At 39.5% G+C, this 23,844-nt stretch overlaps 1 protein-coding gene across 1 annotated transcript in view; it reads left to right on the forward strand.

Annotated features, from left to right (window-relative positions):
- Positions 1-915: 915 nt before the first annotated feature.
- The window catches only part of slc12a5b (solute carrier family 12 member 5b), a 40,780-nt gene continuing 17,851 nt past the window's right edge, over positions 916-23,844 (forward strand). The window contains exons 1-3 of the mRNA XM_085258548.1: positions 916-1,248; positions 23,145-23,248; positions 23,368-23,508. Of these exons, the coding sequence (XP_085114674.1) occupies positions 1,194-1,248; positions 23,145-23,248; positions 23,368-23,508 (300 nt within the window). The 5' untranslated portion in view covers positions 916-1,193. The remainder of the gene's footprint in view (positions 1,249-23,144; positions 23,249-23,367; positions 23,509-23,844) is intronic.

Below are 23,844 nucleotides of genomic sequence, written 5' to 3' on the forward strand. Positions count from 1 at the left end.
GCATTTTTTTGTTAGTGTCTTCCTTAATTGCTTCATTTTCACTGTGATTCTTTACATCACTCACTTTATCATTTGTATATTTTCTTGATTAGCTGTCATCCTTTTTTCCTCCTCTGCCACAACCAAGCCGTTCTATTCTTAAATATTTCTGTCTGCGGCCGTGTTATTTTGCATTCCTCAAAAAATTGTCATTTCGCTGAAACATGGAGTGACCACAGCATGATAATAGCAAACTGAAATGTGATTCCTAACCAGAAGGGCCCAGACTTGGTAAAGTTGGAATACATTTAAATATAATTGACATAAATGGTCTATTAGAGGTTAAAACATAAGTAGATAAACCTCTTAAAAAAGGGTGTTTTTATTACTACCCATACATTTCCTTAGACCATTTTCAGCAGAACAAAATATATAGAAAAACTTTTGCAATAGTATATCTTCCACAGTTTTCTAGGAGACAAAAAGTCTTTTGGCACCCTAGGATAGTTCAGCCTGTGTGGAAACAGATTTAAGTTTAGAGATATGCAAGTGCAGCCTGTAGCTCCCATACAAATAATGGGCTACGACCACATAGGTAAATATTTCAAAACGTTGCAAGGGGAACTGTAACAAAAGAGCAACAAACAGACAGTAATGCAATCTTGACTTCTGTCTAAAAAGAACATCAAAAGCAATGCTTAATCTCAGGAGGCAATACTTTGTCATCTGATGTGCATCCTCTCTGTCTCTCAATCCCTCTCCGTCCGTCTCTCTCGTGATGAGATGGATGATGATGACTGTGGGTGAGGGAGAGAAAAGGGAGGGAGGGAGAGAAGGATAATACCTTCTGAATACATGATGAATGTATTCATCAGGCTTAAACTGACTTGGGGGGGGGGGGGGTGAGTGGTGTGCAGAGACAGAGAGAGCATGCATGTGAGTGACACCGAGCACTATCATCAGCTCTACCCTGCGGCCGCTCTCAGTCTCTCTATCCTCTTCCCAAAGAGAGACAGAGGAAGTCACGCAAGTTAAAAGAATACACATACACAGCTTTCCTTTCTCTTGTGCAGCCAGAGGCAGGAGGACAGGAGCTGCGAGACGCACGAGTAAAGCGCAACTTGTCTTTGGCTGCTGCCCACCCAGAGCTTTTTACTCAGCAACAAGCTCAAGAGCGGTGCCGCTCAGTGCGCTCAGCCTGAAGAGGACAGAGGATGCTAAACAATATGACGGACTGCGAGGAGGGAGAGGGGGGACCCAACAGCCAGGGTGAGTGACGAAACCTGCTGCCGAGTGATGAGAAGGGAGTGTGTATGTGTGTGTGAGTGCGTGGACCTCGATGCATCAGTCTCAGCGTGGGTGCTGGAAGGGAACGCGCACATGTCAGTTAATGAAAGTTAGAGAAACAAAATGATGTCAATGCAGAAACGCATAAATCGGAGTCATTTGTTGTATTTGCATGAGACCTTTCAGATAGTAACTGTAATCTGAATAGGACTAAATTAAGTCCAAGTGGAGGTGTCTGAGATCAGTCTGCTACACCTTCACTTTGCTCTGATGCGTTTCACCTCCTGAATTTCATATGTAAACCTTCATCTGCTTAAATAGTTCAGAAATTTGCTTCTTTTTAGCTGATTGGCTGCTGCTTTTCGAAAAAAATAAAAAGGCTGGTTTAGTCAGAAGCTCAGTGATATATGTGACTCAAATGTGGTCCAATTCATCCTGCAACTGTAGATATATACAAAAGGTTCTACAAAAAATAAATGGTCCCAGAAGACTTGAGTGCAGCCAGAAAAAACAGCCTTTCTTTTCCCATCAGGAACATCTTACCCAGGGGGCAATGTCAGCCTTTCATAAGCTTGCAAGTGTATGTCTCTGAGTGTTTAAATGCAGACTGGGTTTTTATTTTAACATTTTCTATTTGCTGAAATGATTCATTTCCTTTTTTTTAAAAAATATGTTACCGGTACAAACACTACAAGAATGCTGACCACTGGTCACAGTTGGTATTTTTCCCCATTTTTGGACATTAATTATTCATGGCAATAATTTTAAGTTGCAGCCTTGGTTGTAACAATTTTCTCCCACTGTGTTTGTGTTCACGTGTGCACCGTCATCAGGGAGCCATCCACCAATTATGTATTAAATTATCTTTTTAATTATGTGAGGGTTTTTTAAATATTTGACAATATGTTAAGACTGTATCTGCGCCATTTGAGTTTCAGTCATTTAGACCTAAATTATCTTAGTGTGTTTTGATTATTTCCTTTAAATATGACACCTGTCATTTATACAGAGCAATATCACTGTGGCTCCTTATTTTGATGAATTCTGTTAATTTAATTTGGTATGGCCCTATTCAGAGTCTTTGTCTTAAATATACTTGTTCTTTTAAAAGTCACATAATGGGTTTTGTTAAACGATTATAGACAACAACCCTGATGTGTAATAGGAAGAAAATAACCCACATGAGGATTTCATTCTGATTTATACATCTGGGCTGATTTGGCACTCCACTCAAGGCCTGTTGCTTCAAAAGATTAGGGGAGAAAATTGGATTACAAGAACAGTTTATTTCTATTCTCTATACACTATGACTGAGTGTAAACTCAGTTTGTTTCTCCATTTTCTAAGAGCTGAGCATCAAGATAATCTCTAAGCCATATTCACTGGCTACATGTTTTATACAAATACTATTATGTGTGTTTTTCGATACCTGGGAAGATATTTATGATGAGATTTGAGATTAATCTTAATTTTTTCCACATAATTAGAGGTGAACACAACAACAAGTGGGGGGAAATGATTTTTTGTTTTCAAATTAAAAAATATATATCATAGCTGTCATATTCTTCATTGGAAAAATAACTAAAAAAAAAACCCTTTACATCGAAAACTGCTTCACACAAAAAATGGCTTTAGTCTTCAAAGATCTGTGTACACTGTCCAAAGTTACTTTCATCTGTTTTAATCTGTATTCATTCATCATTCACTGTTTAAAAGCAAAGGCTTATATCAGCATTCCACCCATTCATGCCATATCCACTTATATAAAAACGCAGTTTGACAGTAGAAGGTGAAGGTATATTCCCCAGAGCTGTGAATTGCTTGTTTTTCTCAACTTATTGTAAGACTCATGAATCCATATATATATATATATATATATATACAAATAAGCAAAGCAGATCCTGCCTTTGCTAGAATTTTAACTCCCTGTGCACTAGAGGGACGGTGACCTTTTGCTTTTTAAAGGTCATGATGTGAGCGACACCATCGCACCACAGGGGTAAATAATGAGGTGGCATTCAGGGTGCACACTGGACTTTTATGGAGCCACACTATATACAATAACGACTGTCCAAGCCAGGACATCACCTGGAAGTAAATAAATACCATCTCATTATAGTTGTGGCGAGTTTAAAGTGAGAACAAGTGGATGGATTGATGAGCTCCCTGGAGCCCTCATACTGACCACTGGCAATCAGAATTAATGCGTTCTAATCAATAAGATCACCAGGGGGGCTGAGGTGAGATGAGGAAGCTATTTTTAGATGAATCGCTCCTGCTGCAGGTTTAAAAATACTTAATTTTCTTATATTGTGCAGAAATATTTGTAGATTTTGAGCTCATTACTGATGAACCCTCTTTTAGCTCTGTCTGTAACAAATGTAAATTACATTCATAACTCAAATTTTCATGTAAATAAATGCCTGTAAATGTGTTCCAAAGTAAATGTAATGAAATTATCTCAATTAAAGGAACTCAATATGGCTCCATTCAGAATTATAGTTATGACAGGTTTATTGTCACTGATGCTTTAACATGTATGTACTCCTTAAATTATAGCTGATAATAAATAAAAGTAGACTGAAAATATTCACTTACGTAACGAGGCAAAACTCACAGAAGGTCTAAGCAAATATAAACAGACATCAACTGTCTCTCAACATTAACCGTAACATGACAGAACGACTATATTATCATCGTGTCGCTTACATATCGTTAAATTCTGTGTGTACTGCAATTGTTATCAAACCAGTCAAATCTTACTGCACCAGCAGGGTTTATAGCTACAGCCACCAAAGTGCTGTTTGCATCATCTGTAGCAGATGGCACAGGAGATAAATGAAGGTCAGAGGTTAGCATCTTACCATGAAACTCATAGACGAAAACTAATATAGATTGTAAACCTTTTAAAAAATAAAGCAAAGCTACGTAAAGCCACCATATTGTATCTTTGGATGGAACACACCAAAACCAGCAACCACAGACATACTGTTTAGTTCAGCTTCTGAGGAATAGATGTGAGTGTTTATTTGGCACTTTTTAGTGTGTGTTATTGCAGCTGAATGCTTTTTGTCTGTCTTTTTGTTTTTAGCTAACTGAAAGCCGTTTAATTGATTTTAAAGTTTTCCATAAAAGCAAGACTGCTAATCATCTCTGCCTCTGTCACCAGAACTGTTGGTTCATATCAGCTCATGGTGACTTCTATGACATCAGAATGACATCAAAATTCATTATTTGAAGGCCCTAACTGCTGTATCTGTAAAAAACAAACAAAAAAAAACATCTGAAATAAATAATCAGGGCAGCATCAAAGTCAGTCGGACTTGTTATGTGTAAGAATGCCAAAAATGCATCTAAATGTTGTTGAAATTGTTGATTTTTTTCCCCACTTTACTTATCTTAGAAATCTTCTTCTTTTCTGCAACACTTAGATGAAGTGCCAACACCCCCAGGGTTGAAACAAGGGTCTCGCAGCCAGCTGGTGGCCCTTATATCAATCACTGCATGTTACTGGCATTTATCACTTCCAACGCGGTCGTTCTGACTAAATTGCTTCTCTGAGCTGCTCCCACTGTCACTCTCTCAGGTGACTGATTACCAGCTGACACAACAAACCACACAAGACACAAATCGGTTGATTGTACTTAAAGGTGTGCGCTCGCATTTTTGCTAAATATGCCAATTTACAGTCAGAGCAAGATATTATAAACTGGCTCTGCATGAGTGGGTTTGTTTGAGAGAGTTCACAGCAGCATAGTTTGAGCACTTGCTGAAACAGTTTTATACCAGAGTGAAACATCAGTCTGATTTCATCCACTGACAGTTAACCCCGGGCACTATCGGCTCTGTGTTCGCTGCAGCTTACATTGCATCAGATTATATTTTCATTAGGCTGAGCCTTTTTTGAATTTCCCCTGTACTCTCAGTGGTCTAGGAGTCTGGCGAGCTCAGCAGGGGCACAGGGCTGCCAAGCCATCTCTGACTTATTGTTTGAAACTGTGTATCAGCATGTAAGTGGGCATCTTTCAGAAGGCAGACAAGCACCAAATTGTTATTGTGTTCCTTTGATATGTGTTATATTTGTTCTCCTGCACTAAGATTAATGCAAATCAGTCATGTCTGTAAGTGGTAGTCTTTGTTAACTAGCGATTTTTTATGTTTAGATGGGCATAAGTAATTTTGATCTGCTCCATTAGAGTGAATCTTAGCTACATATCTGCACTACAGTGCACTGATGGACTCAATCTGGTCACCTGGCACATTTGCACTGTTTCTCCCCTCCTTTATAGTGGACACAAGCAGCTATGAAATCGTATACATGGTATTATCTCATAGTGCTGCATTATATAAACCTGACCTCTTAATGCCATATGAAGGATTTTAATGTCGCTGCTTCCCTGAAATTTCACAGCTGCATCCTCAGCTGATTTACATTTTAATAAACAGAAAATAATCTCGCCATTTGGTTTGCCTTGTCAAACTTTGCAGATTAAAGCGGCTGTAATAACAAGGTGGTTACAAATGAAACAACTGAACAGTGAGCAACAGGTAGAAAGGCTACCTCGGGGATTTTCTGACATGCTGTCCTGCTCTGTTCTGTGACTGAGAAGAAGAAACAAAGGAGCACAGAAAAGTCCAAAAATCAGTTCTAGAGGTCTACCCGACCACAGGGCAAGACACAGTCAGGACATGACAACAAGATCTGGTGAGGTAGTAACTAACACAACGGAAGGACCGAAGGACAAGAGGGGAACACAAAAGGAACTAAACAATTAGTGATAATTTCGCAGATAAGTTACATTATTATTATGAATTATATTATTATGGCAATGATACAACATGCATGATTATGAAAAGTGACACATAATGAAAATGTTTGCCCTAGGTACTTTACATTTTGACTATAAAACATGCATAAGTAATTTTTTTCAACTATGCAAAACTATTATGCAACAAAATTGTGTTTTTTTGCAGAATAAATCAGCAATAAGATATAAGGCTGCAATTAAGCCTGAAAATCTCTCTCAATGTCTTCTACATTGTTATTATTACTATTAGAGAACCTTCACAGACATATTATTATTATTATTATTTAAGATTTTCCAATAATATAATTTTTTTATTATGTATTTTGATTTCCTAGAAACATCCCCACTTAAGTGTCCCGTGGCTGGATAGATTCATTTAGTTTTAAGCATTTGGAAAGACAAAGTTCTCTGTTGTCGTAAGAATATTTTCACTATTGTTAGGCCCTTCTGCTCAGTGACACCTACTTTCAACAACCACTGACTCACTGAAGCTTACTGAGACAACGACCTCAGAGGTCAACAGTAGGAGATCCAGAAACAGAGTGCCCGAAATGGAGAAAGCGAAGAGGCAATAGTGACACATCTCTTTTCTAATCCTCCCACTGAGCTACAACAACTTTCCCACCAAGTCATCTTAGATTGGAGATTATGAAATACAGAGTGGTCTAATCCTTTCTTCTCCATCATGTTCCTTCTCACAGCTCGCTCTCAGCAGTCCAGTCACATCACCCTGTCTGTGGAGGAATCTGAGAACATCCTTTACACAAACTCTCTATCACAATATATTATTGTAATGGTTTTGAGACAAAAAAAAACTGCTAGAAGTTAATTACATTTTATATATTCAATAATCTGCTGTTGGGTGGGGTGCCTTACAAATAAGATACTTACACGATACTTTAAAATGTAACAACAAGGGGGCCTTAACAAAGTATGGCATATGTGATGAGATACCAGTGAAAAATGTGTCTTAGAATTGCTACAAACTAGAGGTGCACCGGTTGACCATCACGGGATCTGAATCAGCGGATGATCAGCGTTTTTCACTGTGAGTGAAGACACAAAGTTTGTCAAGTAAACCGCAGGTGGTCCAGCAAGACTAATCAAACACTTAAAACCCGTCGTTGAGCTGAACATGGACATTTTAAAGAAGCTAACACAGGAAAAGTGGACGAAGCTAAAGCTATCAAGAGCTTTTGTCCCTGATACAAGTGAGCAGTCGAAGTGGTTACTAGGAAAATTTTGGAGATGAGTAAAAGAGAGAAGCGATCATTGTTCTGTTATCTGATGAACTTATAACTTTGTTTTGTTATATATACCTGTTGCACCTGCTTTTGTTTGGTAAGGTACAATATGTCAAGTAAAGCTGGGTGGACAGCAGCTCATTTTACGTTTATTACCTGTATTTCTTTCCAGTGGCAAAGAGCTTTCACTATCTTGTATGCATAAAAAAAAGAGTTTGTTGTCCTTGCATCTCTGAAAGAAACCAACTGCACCTTCTGTGTATTTTGAATATGGGGGTAACACTGGTGTTCGTGCATCACTGTGGCATTTCTCTGTCAGCCTACAGGTCACAGTGAGTGTCGTTTGTACATCACCTGGACAACTTGCATATTAGTGCAAGTGTGATAAAAATTAAACTCTATTCTTTTTTGTTTGACTTTGTCCAGAACAAAGTCTAATGGCTGAGATGCTACTTGCAGCTGTAAGATTATTATCCTCATTAACACTTTCCTGTTCTTCTTTAATCTGATTGAATTATTCATCTTTATTATTCGTTCTTGTCACTTATCAACTCCATTTGTTATAAAAAAAAATTATGCAGAAGTGCACTCTGACTCACACATTAGATCTCCTCATTTATCAACACCTGTTTTATGTCTGTGAACAGACATAAAGAAACGGGAGGGAAACAAATAAGACATCCTCCATGTAATATGATAAAATCATCCTCATTGACCTTCATACAAACTGAAGTGTTGTGGATGAATCATTTGATGTTCCCTTGCCGAGAAGAATAAACTAGCTGAGTGTTCAGATGAGTCATCCTTTTCTGGTTCAGCTTTTGATTTTCTTTTTCTGAAACTAGTAAGCTGAGGGCACAGTTAAGCAAAACTTTTCTTTAGAGCCTGTTCCACTGAGGTCATATGTGTGTTTTCCCACCTACCTTTACATCATTTTTTTCACCCTTTGTTTCTCAGCGTTCTCATTGTCACGCTTTCAGCTTCTGTGTGTTGATCTGCGAAGAGGAGTGATATGTAACAAATGAGGCACCCAGCTTAGGTGGAAACCTCAGACAGAGCGAGAATCAGAGGGTACATTTTGACAGTACTTTATATAAACATGCATCGTTCTACCTTTCTAATAGACAAAAAATTAATGTGAAACAATAGCAAAGTTAATTTTATTTCTGCTACAGTTGTCATTACTGCCTGCCCTGACAAAGCAACCTAAGGGTAGAAAGACCTGAACTGGGATAAAGAAATAGAAACCAGTTCTTATAAGAATGAAAGCTGTAACTGTTTATTTAAATGTCTCAACTGGTTTAAGACTGTTCAGCAACATGGCTCAGCCCAATAATACCACACTGGTGGGACACAGTCACTTACCACAAAGGATAAAATGACCAGACTTAATGGCCAGAATTAATGAAGCAGTTCTAGCTTCCTAAAACCAAACCAAACTGTTTTCTTGAGAACTATCGGAAAATTTTACTCAAACTTAAAAGTTCCGTCTTTTGCAAAATGCACTTTTTTTTACAGTTTCTCTCAAGAAATACGAGGGGCGATTAATACCACTATCACATCTAAGTGTAAATAAACAACCAGTTAATAGACAGCTATAGGAGGTAGTTGACTAATGGCACAGTGACAGAAAGTAAAACTGGGACACCAACCTCCTTGTGACTGGGAAAAAAAATCAGTGGTTACCACTTTTGATGACAAGGCAATTGCGCAGGTCGTCTGGTGGGATGTAACCTGTTTAAAAATAATGGGAGCCTGACTGCAATCACTTTCAGACAGACTGCCAAAGAAATGCAAACAGATTCCCAACAAGATCACTCTGCATCAGTATAGAGCGATTAATGCAACTCGTCTGCGTGGCATCTCCAACCCTTCTGCTTTCCAGCTGATTTGCTATATCCTTATATAAAAGCCAAACTGCAGAGCACCTATAACTTTTTGCAGTTAAATTGCTGTCTTGCAGGGACAATGTTACTATTTGGTTCTGAAATTCTGTCTCAAATTTGAATCTCTTTGTTTACAGATGGCAAAAGATTTGCAGCAGAGAGCGACAGATTTGCAGTTTTTGCTGATTTATCACAGATAATGGCCATATTATCACAAACAGATTGTATGTAATTGCCAGCTTGACCCCATTTAACTGCAAACTGATAGCAGACTGATAGCAGACTGACTCCGTCCTACTCCAGTTCGATTGCTGTCTTGATGCAACAAAGTCACAGATCTGGGCCCCATCTTCAAAGTAATTGTTTACAAGGCAACAAGATAACAAGCTCCCTGCACACGGTTGTGATATTACACTTAAATTGTTTGCAAAGATGGCAAGTCAGGTTAACAGTGCTGGTGTCTGAATTTGTTCCCTGTTGTACAGAGCATTGATGCCGTTTCCCTCTTTTCCCTCTTTGTGCTACGTTAAGTTAAAATATCACCAAGAAAGCAAATAATTGCATTTCCCCAAATGGCAAACTTGCTTTAATAAACACAGTAATCGTGATCCAACGAGTATATGGCTGGCTAGATAGATTTATACAACATATATAATACAACACTTTAGCATGTAGTGTCTGTATTCCTGTGCACGTTCTCACCATATTCGAATCTCTGGTGGCTTACATAAGTGTCAACAACCACATGAACATGGTGGTCTCATTAGCTGCAGAGTTATATTTGTATGTGTTGGAGGAGGAGATGTGTAAATGGATTTCAAATGCAACGAGATTGGTTTGTTCAACACAAAAAAGTTTTACATCTGGAAATTCTCAAGCTGGTGTGAGTGTTCTGTTTATACCTCCCTTATTTCTGTCAAAGTGTTAAGATCTGTTGACAAGTTGATAGAAGTTTGTGTATTTACATATATGTATCTTGGGACTCTTGCTTCTGAATTTAAAGCCAAGCAAACAATTGAGCTTAATGTAAACACATGAGGGGTTTTATGAGTTCAAGTACTCACTGCATATACAAGCTTACAATAGGCTCAGATGATTATTTTGGTGTCTATGCTGCTTAACAAGCTTTTTGTGATTCATCCATCCATTTATCCATCCATCGTTTTGCCTCATCCATTTGCTGGAACCTATCCCAACGATCATGTGGTGAGAGGTGGTGTAAACCCTGGATAGGTCTCCAATCTGCAGAGCCGACACTTTCGCTTTCACCGAGGCGTCACATTCACGCCTACAGGAATTTTAGAATTGCCAGTTAACCTAACATGCATGTCTTTGAACTGTGGGAGAAAGCCAGTGTACCATGAGGGATCCCACACAGCCATGGGGAGAGCATTCAATCGCTGCACAGAAAGGCTCCAGCCAGCCAGTGCACTCAAACCTTCTAGATGTGAGGCAAAGTTATCAGTTTTGCCAATATTTTATCAAACGAAGTGTAAATGCACAGTTATTACATGCAGTGAAGCATGAGAACCTGTACCAGGCAAAATATAAGTCAAGAGGTGAAATGAAACCAATGCTGTCTGCCCCACAGACTACACTGGAGCCATACTTGCCTTGTATTGGAAATTAAGCATTCATTTTGATGCCTGGCTGCTTTTGAGAAGCCAAATTCATGTACCTTATCATTTCACATGTTTAAATCACACTCTGAAGATCCTCCTGATAGTCCCTGTAATATCTTATTTCACTGACTTCCATTGGAGTAAATTGGCAGCAGTCTTTAATAAAGAAATAATAAAATAAATAAAGCGGAATGTTATATTATATGTGTGTGTGCCAGACAATGTACTACAAATTAAAAGCACTGAGGCAAGACGGCGAATGATCTTGTCTCACTTAGTACATATGAAATGGCATTCGGTGCCCACCCAAGAGAAGACAGGAGAAGAAGGGAAAAGTTCACTGATGTTTAAAATAAAAGTACAGTGGAAGGTTAACCTTTAACTATTATCAATTTTTAATAGAAATAATTTAATTTAATTCTATGTGCAACACAGTGACAGAGGCTCTCGGTGAGGAAACAGAGTTAAATGACACAAATAACTTCATGGAATTAGCTTTAAGTCCTTGGTTATAGCATGCGAGGTGAAAACGATGGAGGAATGTGTGTGTGTCTCATGTAATTGTGAGGCTGCTGTGCAGCTGATTGGTGCAGTTCTCTCACATGCAGAAGTTAATTTCTGCTTTTCTCTTTGGCCTTCAGCAGCTGCTGGATAATCCCCTTGAGCCTGTGTCCTATTAAGCTTTTAAAAGCCGGTATAAACTGTTCATTTTTTAATAACCATGTCACATCAAGGGTACAAATCTGCACCACCCACTGCCTTTCATCTGCACACTGTGGTCAAATTTCATCACAGCTCTGCTTGCTGCTCTGTAAATATAAGCATCTTCGTCTCCAACAACGTCATCTTTCTGATCAGATTATTTCTCATCGGTTAATCATATGTGTGTCAAGTGTAGGCAGAAGGATTATAGAAAACATTCTGACTCCATTTGCCCTCAATGATTATAGATTGGTTGCATTAACATCTGAATGGAGGACAGAATGGAAGCGTGTCGGCAGTGATCAGGGCCCCTCAGGAGGCTGTGTAATTATTTCTTTCTCTTTACCCTGTACAGTGGCGACATCCAGTATAACTTTGATTTAAATTCTCAGGTGATGCTACAGTTTTTTGGTTTTTTCAGTGGTGAGAAGAAGATAAAGTACAGGGAACCAGTGGGCAGAGCACCAGATACCTGGCTGTTCACCACAAGTGTAACACTGAGCCTCTCTACAGGAAAAGACAGAGCATATTTTACTTCCCGATGAAGCTTAGATCATTTAATGTATACAGTAAAATGTTCACACCTGTTGTTAGACTGCTGGTGCAAGTTTCTTTGTAGCTATGGAAGCTTAACACACTGATTTTGAAGGCTGGCTCGCTGCTAGGGACTAACCTGAAGCCCCTACAGTTAGTTACTGAGCAAAAGATGTTGAACAAATCACTTGACATCCTGGGCAACACCTCTTACCTCTTTCACAACCTTCTAGTCAACCAGAATGTCATTAGCGGGATTCTTCAACCCTGTAATAAGGACAGAGGAAATCTTTCATACCTCTCCAGTTTTGTTTTTTTTTGTTTTGTTTTTTTTTGTGTCCCATTTGGATCTTTAGCCATCAGAATTGTTGTCTTAAGGCCAAGAAAGATGCCAAGCGGATTTATTTTACCAAGTGGATCATCATGGCCTTGCCATATTGGTCCATTTGATTGACCTTTATTATAATTATGAATTTATTTTATTTTCAGTTGCTACAAACGGGACAGACATGACTGGGGGATAGGACAGGGAGAAAGAATGAAAGAAAGAGAGGGAGAGAAAGAAAACCAAAGGGGAGAAGAGACAGTGAGAAGGGGGGGGAAGAAAGAAAAACAAACAAACAAACAAACAAAACACCTGGGTCACCTGTATGGAGAAAAAAAACAGAAGAGAAAGCAAACAACAAAGAGCAACATAATAAAAAAAACAGCACCATCACAATAAACTAGCTAGCAGTAGATATCAGTAGATACTAAATAATAAACGATATTGTGCAGCACGCAAGATAGACAGCGCACAATGTGCTTTGAGGCAGCAGCCAAGAAAGCTGTAGTCCGCGTCTGTGAATACCCGTGTGTACACCTGTGTGCATACCTGTGTGGATCAGCATGCTCGCATTCCAAAGGTTTCTCCATGTAACGATCTGCTAGGGAGTGTGGGGAGCCACAGCCCCGTCCCCAGGGCATGAAGCAGGTATGGAGGAGATCAAAACTCCAGACATCCAGAGGCCCCCAGAACACAAGAGACCAAGGAAGACCAACAGAGGGGCAGCCGCGCCACTGTCCCAGTAAGAGCTGAGGAGAGTCCCAGATGAGGGCTCACTCAGCAGCCACTGAGCAGAAGCCAAGGGGAGTTGCAGTGACGCGCCCGTGAGCTCCGCCGGCAGCCAGCCGTGCCTGAGTGACCGAGCCCCAGGCCGAGAGGCCGGGGGCACCCCACCTCCGAAGTGGCCCGAGCGAGCCCCAGGCTCCAGGCCCCGATAAGCGGCCGCCAAGGAGTGAGCCGGTGTGTACCCGGACGCCCACCCCCAGACACAAAGAACCACCAACGCACCGATACCATACCTCTCCAGTTAACGTAATAACGACTCTCTGTGACCCTCTGTGCTCTGAAAGGATACTTTCCCTCAGTGTGGCAAAGCACAAGCTCATTCTACTTGTTAATTTGCATTCATAAACTATAGACATTTGCCAGCTGCACCCATTTCTTTTGCATAATTTAAAGTTTTAGAATAGTCAACATCTGAGATCTCAGAGTGCACGACTCCTAAATCACTGTTTAATATCAAGATTATTGTGAACATTCCCATACTTCCATAAAGAGTTGTCTTGACTGTCATCTCTGTATGAGACTGAAATATCGTGATAGAATATGGGTAAAACGTGCATGCGCAGTGCCTTTGTTTTCATACGCACATGGCAGAAAAAGCATGGCGACGACGGAGAATTAGAAGGACTGTCGCTACCCGATCCGTACCAGAAACCCGATCGGTACCCCGCATGCGCAAATCTTACGTCACTTCCTCTCTTTGCCAACATTGCGACATTCAATATATTATATATATATTATATATATTATATATTATATATTGACACGGTTAGCGCCCAGTTAGCTCTTAGCATTTCTCAACAGCTCTGCCTCCTTTTCGACTACCGGGACATTTAAACAATGGATAATCCGTATCCGCAACAAATTTTTGCTGTTCTCCTCAACAGAGAGCGTCCCCCGATTGATCAACAGCGCCATAAAATAAGAAGAATGGTGCCTAATGACAGAGTTAATAATACAGACTTTGTAATATGTCACGTGAAGATTCAGCAGCCAGATGAAGTGTTTACTGGCAATTGACAGTGATAGCGGACATCATCATAACTATTCCAACAATCCTCTCCACACAGACAAGCATAAACACACTCGACTATCACTAAATCAAATTCAATACACGTTTGTAATGACGCTAATTCAGTTTACAATAGGGTTCATTCGTTCAGTCACCAGGTGGCAGTATCCTCTTACACTGGGGAGTAAACTGCCATTAAACGAACAGAAGAAGAAGAAAACCCCTGCAGTCAAAGGAGCTTGCAAAGAAAAGCGTCTGGACTTCTTTAAGTTGCTTGAAGACGTTTCACCTCTCATCCGAGAAGCTTCTTCAGTTCTAAGGTCAAATGGTGGAGAGTCCCAGACATAAACCCAGTGGGAGCGACCCCCCACAGAGGGACAAAAGGACCCCCTGACGATCCTCTAATCGCCTGAGCCAAGGTGGGAAACTGGGTGTGGGTCCCAATCAGCCAGAGTTTCGGGTGAGTTCATTGTGAAACCTGGCCCCACCTTATCATGCGAATTCCTGAGGTCAGCTGGCCCAGGATGTGAGTGGGCGTTAAGGCGTCTGGGAAGGGATCTCAAAACTGGATTATAGATGGCAGAGAGTTGGTGTCGTAAACCCCCGCCTCTTTTCAAAGATGGTCGCTCACAGTGGACATAGATGGCTTCTTTCACTCCTCTTTCAAACCATCTGTCCTCTCTGTCCAAAATGTGAACATTGGCATCCTCGAAAGAGTGTCCTTTATCCTTAAGATGCAGATGGACTGCTGAGTCTTGTCCTGTGGAGGTGGCTCTTCTGTGTTGTGCCATGCGCTTGTGAAGTGGCTGTTTGGTCTCTCCAATGTAGAGGTCTGAGCATTCCTCGCTGCACTGTACAGCATACACCACATTGTTAAGTTTGTGTTTTGGTGTTTTGTCTTTCGGGTGAACCAGTTTGTGTCTGAGCATGTTGCTGGGTCTGAAATACACTGGGATGTCATGCTTGGAGAAAACTCTCCTGAGTTTCTCTGATACGCCGGCTACATAGGGGATGACAATGTTGTTGCGTCTGTCCTCCCTCGCTGGTGTCTGATCTTCTTTTCTGCGCCTCTTTGCTGACTTTAAGAACGCCCATTTAGGATAGCCGCACGTTTTGAGTGCTTCCTTTACATGTGTGTGTTCCTTCTTTTTCCCTTCAGGCTTAGAGGGAACATGTTCTGCCCGGTGGTGTAGGGTCCTGATTACTCCAAGTTTGTGTTCCAAAGGGTGATGGGAGTCAAAGAGGAGGTACTGGTCCGTGTGTGTGGGCTTCCGGTAAACTTCGATGTTGAGTTTGCCGTTCTCTTCAATGTGCACAGCGCAGTCCAGCGCAGTCCGTACCCTGCACATGCGCGGTACGGATCGGGTAGACCCGATTTGTACAGCCCGACTTTGCACATGCGCAGTAAGGATCGGGAGTTCCGATCTGTCACTATCTTTTTATTTTTTTGTTTTTGTCTACATTATATTAAATGTTTCATTATCGGAAACATTTTAAGAGATACTTGTTATTCTTAACATCTTAACAGATACTCTGACCTGTAACTATCGTAAAATGCTTCGACCGGAAGTAGACACCTTTCGCGCATGCGGGGTACCGATTGGGTTTCCGGTACGGATCGGGTAGTGACAAGGACGAAAGCGGATCGTTGAATGAAACAGATGAACCAGAATTGGTTTGTACAAAATGGCGCAACTAAAGTGGTGTGGAACTGGTTTGGCTTTCGCCCGTCAGATACACACCAAGGCACAACAAGAGCGTGCAAGCGGGCCGTCGTTATTACCGAACTGATTTTACATGATACACGGTGCTCAAAAATCTGTCAAATAAGTTTTAGTACAACTTCGGTAAGCTACCAAGCCACAACACTTGATGAATTGTCGGAGCATTACGGCGACCGTAATACGTACTGTGGTTCAATATAATATTACCATATTGTGTGTGTATAACCTCTTTTTAAGTTTTGTGGATATTTTACATGGTTATGCTGAGGATATGTCGGCCAATTTCAACTGGAAATGCCTTTTGGTTGAACTGTCAGCCAGGAATTTGCATTTGCACTGTTAAATTTTTATATATTAATGCACATAAAAAACAGCTGCTTGTTTAACTGAAAATACATTGATGGGTTTTTTTTGCACTAATAAACTTGTGGAGTTGTAAAGTATTTTGTCTCGCATTAATTATATCGGCAGTTATATCGTTATCGCAAATTTTCAAATATATATCGTGATAAATATTTTTGGCCATATTGCCCTGCCCTAGTGTCAAGCTTTAACTTGTAACCATTTTCAAGCTCAAACAAAAATCTTCAGACAGAGCGAGACCAAAAGGATTACTCAGTTGTCAGACTGACTGACTGAGGTCGCTTCTGAAAACAACTGATTCTTCTGAATCACGACTACGTGAACTGCAATCTGCAAATTTGTCCTGTGCCGTGTATCACTGAAATACAACGTGCAATGAAACATTAAAGAACTGAAACTAATTTCTACCAGACTGAATGATTGTAAACGGACTGGCGGTTTTGACCTAACCGCTGTCCACGCACCTCCGGGTACCTAACAGCCTGCTCCTGCTCTACCTGAGCACCCTATACAATATGCTTTTTTTATGCTTATGGGATTTCTAGCCAACATTCACATTCCAGTGGATGAACTGAAGAGCAATACTTGGTATTAGTACCTTGCTCAATGACAATTGGCATGCAGACTGGAACAACCAAGGATGGAACCATCAACCTTCCACTTAGCAGAGGACCTGCTCTCCTCCTGAGCTACAGCCACTCAATTGTCCACCAATAAAACTGATGTGCACTGACATTTAGGATTAGTGAGGCTCACACTTTGTGCAAGCAGTTGCAGTACCATTAAAGGCTTTGTGAACCACGAGTAAAATCTGAAAATGAATGATATATTCCAAGGGATATTTGATGAAAGGGGCCCTGTGATGAAAATGAAATAATGTGATCATCTCTCAGTGAAGAACGCCTGTTACACTATAGGTCAACATCCAATGTAGTAGAGGCTTAATCTTTCTATCCATTTGGAAGTTCCTAAGCCAGTCATAACATAAGAGGCCCTGAGCTCTCCTCCTATTTCGGCAATTCCAAGAACATCTCAGGTGTTAAACATGGCTGTTAATGGATTAGGAAGCAGCTAATCCATCAAAAGAAAATTAATTTCAACAACTCTACTACCGAGTCAGAAATTTGTGTCAGTTACCACCATTTGTTAAAAGCTAGGGTTAGCTGCTTTTCTACAGAGCCCACACCATCACTGAGACACCAAGTACTGGTCTATCATCAGAATAAACATTGCAACTGATTGTATCTATCACCCATTAGGGAGTGTTTGCAATTACTGAAGTATTAGCATTACATGTCATTGACCAAATGACAGTGAATGTATGTCTGAAACATTTAGTGAAATTACGTCTGAGTTCTGCTTCTGCGTTTTACACAACTGAGTCCTCATATGGAAAGTGGAGCTTTGTCCTTTGGGTAGGAGGATTTTTCAAAAGAGGTAAAGAACAGTGTCCTACCTTTGCAGGATTACTGAGCAGACAGATAGTAATCCCCTAGTATGTGCACCCTCGGGCATAAGAGGCATACCTTGAAGTATTAAACAACTTTCTGTTGCTTAACAAATCTGAACCATCTGAACAGCTCTGAGTGAGTACTCAGAGCTGTTCAGCGCTAAATCACCATTGCAGCTAGTTAGCTTGCTAAAGAGCTGAAGTTAGCATCTTAGTGTAGCATGATAGCATGCTGACATTTTCTAAATTGCACAAAAGGCAAGCACACCTGGACTTAGTTTCCAAATATTTAAATTAACCAAAGTAGCTAAAAATTTCATCAGAATGGTATCAGAAAGAAAATTAAGGGATCATCAAAACAGCCAATAGTGCTCCATAAGAAAAGCAATCAAGATGTTTGAAAAGCTACAGAAACCTGTCCTCTGCTTAACCTTTGTGATATGTTCTATTCTGTGAGCATTTCAACAGCTCTCGTAAAATAACAGTGCTTGCAGAACTTAAAAGAAAAAGCTGCAGCATGTGCAAAAATAAAGAAACTTTGTGACAGAAAAACATGCTATAGATCAGTTTTTTAGCAGCCATGCATGACACAGTTGGTCGACGACAGGGGAAGGATTTGGAGGGAAATGTGACTAATCTGAGGACAGTAATATCAAAAGTTTAATTTCTGCGGCTTGCAAATGTATTTTAGTTGACTTTCGGATTTGTCACGCACTACAACGGTGGAAGAAGTTAAGCTGTATATATATGAAAATAGTTTTGGAAAAGAAAAGCAAAGACAAAAAGCAGAGTATCAAAATGAAAAGAAAACAAGCAAATTTAATAGCCCAAAAATGCAGTAAAGGATATTCATCCCATGGTCAGGGCATCCATCCCTTGTGCCCTTGCTGTTTCTGACATGTAGCTTGGAAATATTTTAGAGCTGTTCATTTAAGGACATGATACAGAACAAAGACCAAAGACCGTGACTCAAATGTGACACACTTTTAGTTCTTTAAGGTTTACCAGATGAGGCAAAGAGCAGAATGGCACACAAAGCAGCAGGAAATAGAAAAGTATAAAAAGATTTATGCAAAACACGTCACCCACACATTCTAACACACACAAAGGCCTTAAGTAAAACATTATTAAATAGATTTTTTTTTCTAAGCCAAGAGCAGAAACAAGCTTTAAATGCAGATTTAAAAATCCTGGTGGATTACAGAATACTCAGGTCATTGGATTTAACATAAACATAAACATAAACCACAACCATAAGTGGAAATAAACAGAATTGCAGCATGAAGCTTAACGTCACAACACCTGGTAACAAAGTCATCTTAATTAGACATCTGCACAGTCTGGGATAGTTCTCCGTGTTTAACCACAGTGGGGTTTTTTTACTGGAGTAGTCCACATTAAAGACGTCCAGAAGGAAGAATGGACTTGAACATGTTGTGTTTAGGCACAGAAAAAGACATATAAAAATTTAACAACTTACAACCAAAATGTTTTCTAATCCAGTGTGACAGGTAACACGTCTTTAGGACAGTGGCCCACTGTGCAAGGGATTATGTGCATTATGTGCTGGCATTTGACTCTTCACTTTGCTTTAACGATTGGTGTATCATACTGTTGCAGCTTGGGGAATCGGAAGAGTCGACTTGATTGTATTGCTTATTTAACTGTGCAGTTGCATGCTTTCACATCAAGTGGTTCTCCATGACTGAAACAGGCCTTAAAATGCCATCAACAGGCATTATGTGAAACATATGACTTGTTATGCAGGAGGTGTGGGATTCTGGAGTAGCGAAAAGCGTGTGCAAAAAACCAAAATTTAAGCGTAAATTTAAGTTTGTTCCAAAGGTCACTTATGTCCTTCTTTGTGACTATCAAGGGGAGGTTTTGTAAAAGATCTGACTGTACCTTCAGAGGCTTATAGCCATGATTATATGGTAATGAAATAACAACTATTAAAAGTCCCGTGCTTAAGGGCTTTTAGTTTGTTTTTTTCATAGTGTTTTTGATGACTATTACTCATTGTTAAATTAATCACAAATATAGGCAGACACAAAGGAATTAACAGCCAACACTGAAGTTCCTCTTAGTGTTACCAAAATTTATAGCCTCTTTGATTTGGTTTTTACAGCCTCCAATTTTAATTCTGTGGTTCATTCTCAGAGCTCAGCGCTGGTTACTTCCAGGCACAGGAAGCTCTTTCCAATGAAAAGGCTGTTAAAAACAGCAACAGACAAAAATACTGCACACCACTTACTCAGCACCATTCATAGACAAAGCAGTTTTTGAATCCAAATATGCAAATGTTTTCCTGCCCATTCATCATACTCCATAAGATGAAGTCTCCACTGCATTGGAAGGTTTTTTTCTAATTATATCCAACTTTATAAAAATGACTAAATGCAAGTTCCAATAAGGATTTTCTGTCATGGGAAACAGTTGCCCCAAATTGTGATTCATTTCTAAATCTAACCTGCTGTGAATAAAAAAATTAATAATATCAGCTGGAATGCATTCATGCATTACATTTCTACTTGCACAAACATGTATCGTACTGACTTGTGATATCAGTGTACACTCTAACCCTGTCCATCTGTAGAGAGGTCTCGTGGGATTAACAGGGCACTCATGCTGCTGGCATTTTAGTTGATGTGTTCTTCTAACCTTCTGTGGAAAATACAACGTGCACATGTTGAACGGAAGATGTGTTTTTCATCTCATTATTAATATTGTTTCAGAATGCTAACATAACCGCTGGAGTTAGAAATAACAAAAAAGACCCATAATGATATGACTTTTTAGCGTGTTACTTGTGTAATGAAGTGACTTGTCAGTGTTCCTCTGCTATCACTCGAAGAATGTCTCTCCTGGGACTCGTGGGGCAAAAGCAGGCTCAGCCAATCTCCGCTGCTACAAAATGACACAATATTAACTGGCCTTGAAGCTGCATGACCGGCAGCATAACAACTCCAAGGATCAGACACAAATCATCAAAATCTGTGACTCAGTGGAAAACAAACAGGCCAAGGACTCCAACAAAGAGCTCAGTGGACAAAAGCAGATATTAGAGGGGTGTGTGTGTGTGTGTGTGTGTGTGTGTGTGTGTGTGTGTGTGTGTGTGTGTGTGTGTGTGTGTGTGTGTGTGTGTGTGTGTGTGTGTGCCAGCCACTTCATTATGTAAACGCTGTAAACACACCGGTTGGAACTCCTTTTGCCTCAAGAACTGATTTAATTCTGGAAGCTGGAAACATGCCTCTAAGATTTTGATCCATATTAAAACATAGACTAAAATCTCTTAGCTAACTAGCATCAGTGATGTGCAGATTTCTCAGCTGCACATCCATCATGCAAATCTCCTCCTTCACCACATCCAAAAGGTGCTCTGTTAGATTAAGATTTGGTGACTGGGGCTGTTTGAGTCCAGTGAAGTCACTGTCGTATTTGAGATGATTTGAGCTTTGTGACATGATGTATCCTGTTGAAAAGAGTCATCAGAAGACTGTGGTCATAAAGAAATGGGCACGGTCAGCAACAATACTCAGGTAGGTTGTTGTAACTGTGCTACCAGCATTCTTTCCTGGTCCTGTCATTTCAAGTATTGGAGCAGATATCAAGACTCACTTGGCCAGATAATGTTTTTCCGTTCTTCTGTTTTCCAAATTTGTGAAACAATACACAATGTAGCCTAAGTTTTGATCTGTTTCATGCTTAGATGTTGTTAGTGTTATTAAAGTTATTCGTTGCCTTCCTATCAGCTCAAAACAGCTCAAGCCCACTAAAATCACTCTTCACCCTTCTGATGCCCAGTTTAAACTTCAGTAGGTCATCTTGGCTGCATCTGCATGCCTAAGTGAACCGAGTTGCTGCCATCAGATGTGTTGATTAAATATTTGCATTAACAAGCAGTTGAGCAGGTGTACCGCATTGTCATCCTTTTTTATTATCTCTTCTTCTTTTATTCGCATTTAAAGAATTTAGTAATTTCTTTTCAGGAAGTGGTATGTTGGTACAGTTTGCTTGCAAATTTTCAAGCTTGGGAATTTAAAATTGAGTTTTAAAATTATTTTTATAACATTAAGAAAAACCTATACATGTTGTAAGTCATTTTCCTTCTATTTATAAATTATATTGCTGTTTGGGGTACATATGCACCCAAGCCTGAAGGGAACTTTGCATGATCATTATTATAATTTGATGATTCAATTAAAGTACTTCCCAGATTCAATGTGTTCTGAATTAAAGAAAGGATTGAAGGAATTATTTAAAATTATTAAAAAAGTAACCATGTCTGTTCTTATATTATGGGAAGACATGGAAAACTGGTTTGATACAAAGTGAGATTTCAGAGATGGACTTTGTTTGCTTTTGCTCTTTTGATCCATTACTATTCCTAGCTAAAGTCTACTTCATTGGTAACACTCAGTTTTCCTGAGATCCACTCTAGATAAGAATCACAAATTTTATTATTATTATTATTATTATTAAATATAAAATGCATGTTCTACAACACTTAGGTTGGTCCACATAAAGCTCACATTCTGCACCGAAGTAAAAACAAAAATTATAGTAATGTGATTCAGTTGATTAAACTAAATAAATCCAGATATAAAACCTAAATAATGAATCTTTTAATTTATTCTTGAATATATTTCTGAGCCTCACAGTGTTTGTTTTACAGCTCTGAAAGTGACAACTCAAAGGCAGTGTGGGAAATTCAAATAAAACATTTAAGACCAAAACTTGTTTTGGCGATGTGGCTTGCATGTACAACTCTGCCTAGTGGTTTGGCAGAACATTGGCTGCACATTAAAACATTGAAAACAAATGAATAAATAAGTCCTTGCCAAACTGGGATTTAATCTGCTGCTGTGAATCTTGGCATCGCATCTGTATTTTTTGGAGATTTGGCTGAGATTTGGATATTTTGCTGTGATTGCACATTTCCTATCAGTCGTTTAGCTTTCTTTTTCTCTTCACTGTCTCAAGCCTCTTTGGTCCTGTTTAAAAAAATCACTCCCATCTCTCATGAAGTTGTCAGCCTTTCTCTTTATCTTTCCTGTGCCCTTCTGTCTTAGCTAATTAGCATCAATGCAGGTGGTCACGTTTGTGCTGCCATTAATAAGGAGAAAACACAAAGCAGGTGGTGTCAGCTTAAACTAATCTGACATTTATTGGTCACAGGTGTATAAGTTACAACATACAGTTTGACTAATCAAGGATTTTTACGTGTAGCATCTTTTATGAATTAAGCAAAGCACACCATCAGGGAATGCTCTTGAGAGTAACTAAGCTTTTTTATAAATGAGGATCTGACGCTTTAACCCGAGGCCTCAGTTCAAAACATCACCACGTCAAAACCCACAGTGGTGCTATTAACATGACTTAAGATTCGACTTTGACTGTGCCAGTTGGTTTTTCTGTGTTTCAGGAGATGGGAACCCTAAAGAGAGCAGTCCTTTCATCAACAGCAGTGCAGCCACTAACATGGATAAGAGCCAGCAGTATGATGGCAATAACATGGCTCTGTTTGAGGTGGGCACACTCTTCACTGCCCTGTAATATAGGTTGCTGTCCTTAATTGTTATTATTAAGGAAATGTGACTGTATATGCTTTTAAGTTGAACTTTGCCTATATTTGTACTGCACTGCAGGAAGAGATGGATACCAGTCCCATGGTTTCCTCTCTGCTCAGCACTCTGGCTAACTACTCCAACCTGCCAACGGGCAGCAAAGAGCACGAAGAGGCTGAGAATAATGAGGAGGGGTCACGTCCATCTAAAAAACCTGTCAAGGTACAGTATGTTATATATGTGACCCATTTAACCTCACTCAAAACAACAAAAACAGGTGTAAAAGTGTCAAAATACTATCATATAATATGATTAGAAAATATCATAAAACAGGGAATTCTTTACTATTTATACCTATAATGTCAAACTCCCTACATGTAATTTGAAAATAATTAATATATGTCAAATCAAATGTATCTAATAATTTTATATTAAAAAATCCAAATCCTATAATATAGGACATAATAAAGGATATTTTTATTATGACCACACCTGTTTTTTCAGGTTGTCCAAATTTAAAAATGTAAAAACATAAAAAATTTAAAAATAAAAATGTTT

The sequence above is a fragment of the Mchenga conophoros genome, linkage group LG20 (genome assembly GCF_057382185.1).
Source record: "Mchenga conophoros isolate Kocher_MC1m ecotype Shallow Benthic linkage group LG20, M_conophoros_male_GT1.1, whole genome shotgun sequence".
Classification (NCBI taxonomy): Eukaryota; Metazoa; Chordata; class Actinopteri; order Cichliformes; family Cichlidae; genus Mchenga; species Mchenga conophoros.